This window comes from Montipora foliosa, chromosome 7 (assembly GCF_036669935.1).
Source record: "Montipora foliosa isolate CH-2021 chromosome 7, ASM3666993v2, whole genome shotgun sequence".
Classification (NCBI taxonomy): domain Eukaryota; kingdom Metazoa; phylum Cnidaria; class Anthozoa; order Scleractinia; family Acroporidae; genus Montipora; species Montipora foliosa.
Genome location: NC_090875.1, coordinates 977,994 through 980,493, shown reverse-complemented (window position 1 = coordinate 980,493; position 2,500 = coordinate 977,994). Strand labels below are relative to the sequence as shown.

The 2,500-nt window shown below is 37.9% G+C and overlaps 1 protein-coding gene across 1 annotated transcript in view; it reads right to left on the bottom strand.

Moving 5' to 3' along the window:
* LOC138009562 (uncharacterized) overlaps window positions 1-2,500 on the bottom strand; it is a 12,264-nt gene that overhangs the window by 9,348 nt on the left and 416 nt on the right. Inside the window, exons 2-4 of the mRNA XM_068856635.1 lie at window positions 1,380-1,429; window positions 788-886; window positions 506-668 (exon numbers count right to left, since the gene is read on the bottom strand). Coding sequence (XP_068712736.1) covers window positions 506-668; window positions 788-886; window positions 1,380-1,429 — 312 coding nt within the window. The remainder of the gene's footprint in view (window positions 1-505; window positions 669-787; window positions 887-1,379; window positions 1,430-2,500) is intronic.

The window sequence follows — 2,500 nt, the reverse complement described above, 5'->3', positions numbered from 1 at the left end:
ATTCTTATGAGCTTTAATCGTTTTTTCAAAGAAGGAAATATGAGAAGACGTATTCTGTTTAGTGTCTGTCAATTGTTAGATCGGGTAGGACTTATTTGAAAACGATCAAAAACTGCAAAATGGGTTCTACTGTCTTACTGGACAGCGCAATCGTCAGACATACTGTGAGATCACCGTCATATGAAATCCCGAGGAGTAACGCTTTCATGGGAAAGGAATATTTCTTAAGACTCGTTGATGTGGCAGTTGTAAAGATTGTAATTCAACTCACGGGAAAGAAGTACCATGAAATCATTTGAATCAAAGAAGGTAGTGACGATTTGTTGATTTGCAAGGCCCTCGGTAAAATCCGACTTGAGATTTTGTGTTGGACTGAAATCCGAATATCCAGATATGCTGGCCAATCAAGCGTACCACAAGAGGCGACTTGTTTCGTTCTTTTCTTAATTAACTCGTTTCTTCCCAATCGATAAAGCGAGTATTGTTAAAATAGAACTGGGCTTACCTGTAGTAATAACAGTTGCAATCCAAAGAATTACTGGTTCACTCCAGAAGGAGCGCTGGACATTGACACAAGCGTGCCCCATTGAAAATGCCACCAGAACAAGGAATCCAATGAACACTGTAGTATCACGTTGCTTTAGACCCTTGCCAAACAACTTACAAATCTAGAAAGGAAAAATACTTGTTATAAATGTCGATGAAAGTCATTTTTAAAGTCAAATTGTTGTACGAACTACTCACTTCTCTCAATTTACTGGGAAGTAATTCCCAGTTGAGATCATACTGGAAACAGTCCTTGAGGTTTTTGTCCAACTGCGTGAGCTGATTTTGTGCCATAGTCGTGGTACTCTACTTTGGGAGGATATGTGGATGTAGACGCACACTTAAATAGGTGCAACGTAAACAACAAAACCTTAGGCCAATAAGAAACAGGGTTGAGGTGTTTGCTATTACATGTTATATTTACAATGGCGTAGTTTTCCATTGTTTTCCTTGAGTAGAGTGATCATAGATTTCCGGAAGTTTGTCCTCCAAATCAAGAGGCAAAACAATGCTAAATTTGTGACTTGGTGGGAGAATTCAGGATAACAGATGGATAAAGCCGTAACATAAGTAGGTAAAATCTGGCACACCTATAAGTTGAGACGAAAATGAATTAAATGATATCCACCAAACCCAAAGTGAAGCAATTTATGGCCAAAAAATGGTGTGATAAAGAAGGCGGCCTAATGGCATAGAATTCCATTGCTTTCCATAAAGTAATGACATAATCATTGATTTCCGGAAGTTTACTCTTGAAATCAAGTTGATTTGAATTATTCAGTAAATGGGAAAATATCCGGAAATTTGTTAATGAGTGGGAGAATTCAGGATACCAGATTGATAAAGGTGTGATAATAGTAGCTGAAATCTGGAACAGCTATACCTTGAAACGGAAACGAATTAAATGACATACACCGAACCCAAACTTTAGCGATTAACGAGGGATGTTGCAAACATGCTGGTGTGATGAGGAAGGCCGCCTAATGGCATAGAATTCCATTGTTTTCTTTAAGTAGTGATATTATTAATTTGATGAATTTTACTCTGCAAATCAAGTTGATATGAATTATTTCAGTATACCGAAATTTGTCATTGAGTGCGAGAATTCAAAATAATAGATAGGTAAAGGTGTGATATAACTAGGCGAAATCTGGGACTCCTATTCCTTGAAACGGCAATGAATTGAATGACAACCACTGAACCCACTCTGAAGAGACTTAGGCGGAGTGTTTCAAACATGCTAGCGTGATGAAGAATGCGGCTTTAAATCATAGATCATTTATCTAAGGCCTACCAATTCCTTGTTCGGGCGTTTTCCAATAATCGTAACTATGGCGTGCGCAAAGTCACCACCTTAATGCCTTGGGTAACGTTTGTTGGAAAAACAGAAAATCAGTATTTGAAATAAACTACCCGAGTTATACATGAAGATTTTTTGGCGAGAGAGGTGCACAGACGACAAAACTTCTTTGTTGGAAAGATAAGCCATGGATGGCTAAAGGGGAGGTGGTTCTCATTCAGTTGTCGTCGTAGCAATTGATTGGAGATAATGCTACATAACTCATTGCTCATTTCTTTTATCATATTTGGTGGCTTCTAGAGGACGCCCGTGTGAACTGATTTAAAATTAACCTTTAGGGAAGAAGGGTGACGGTGAAAATGCAGTTAACCAAGATATTCAAAACTTGGTAAGAATATTTTGTAACCTGAGAGTCAGATAACATGTCTTAATATTGCTCGTTCACTACATGACTTTATTTCGATGAAGGGGATGACGAACTATAAATACAAAGAGAATGACAATCAAGTCATACTAAAGTGCATAAGGGAATACTATAAAGCTGATCTTGACGCTTGCAAATAAACAGCAGCAAATGAAGTAAGAATGTCTAGTCGGCTTTCACTACAAATTAAGAGGAAGGAACGTTATTTGAAACAGTGGGATCATCTATGA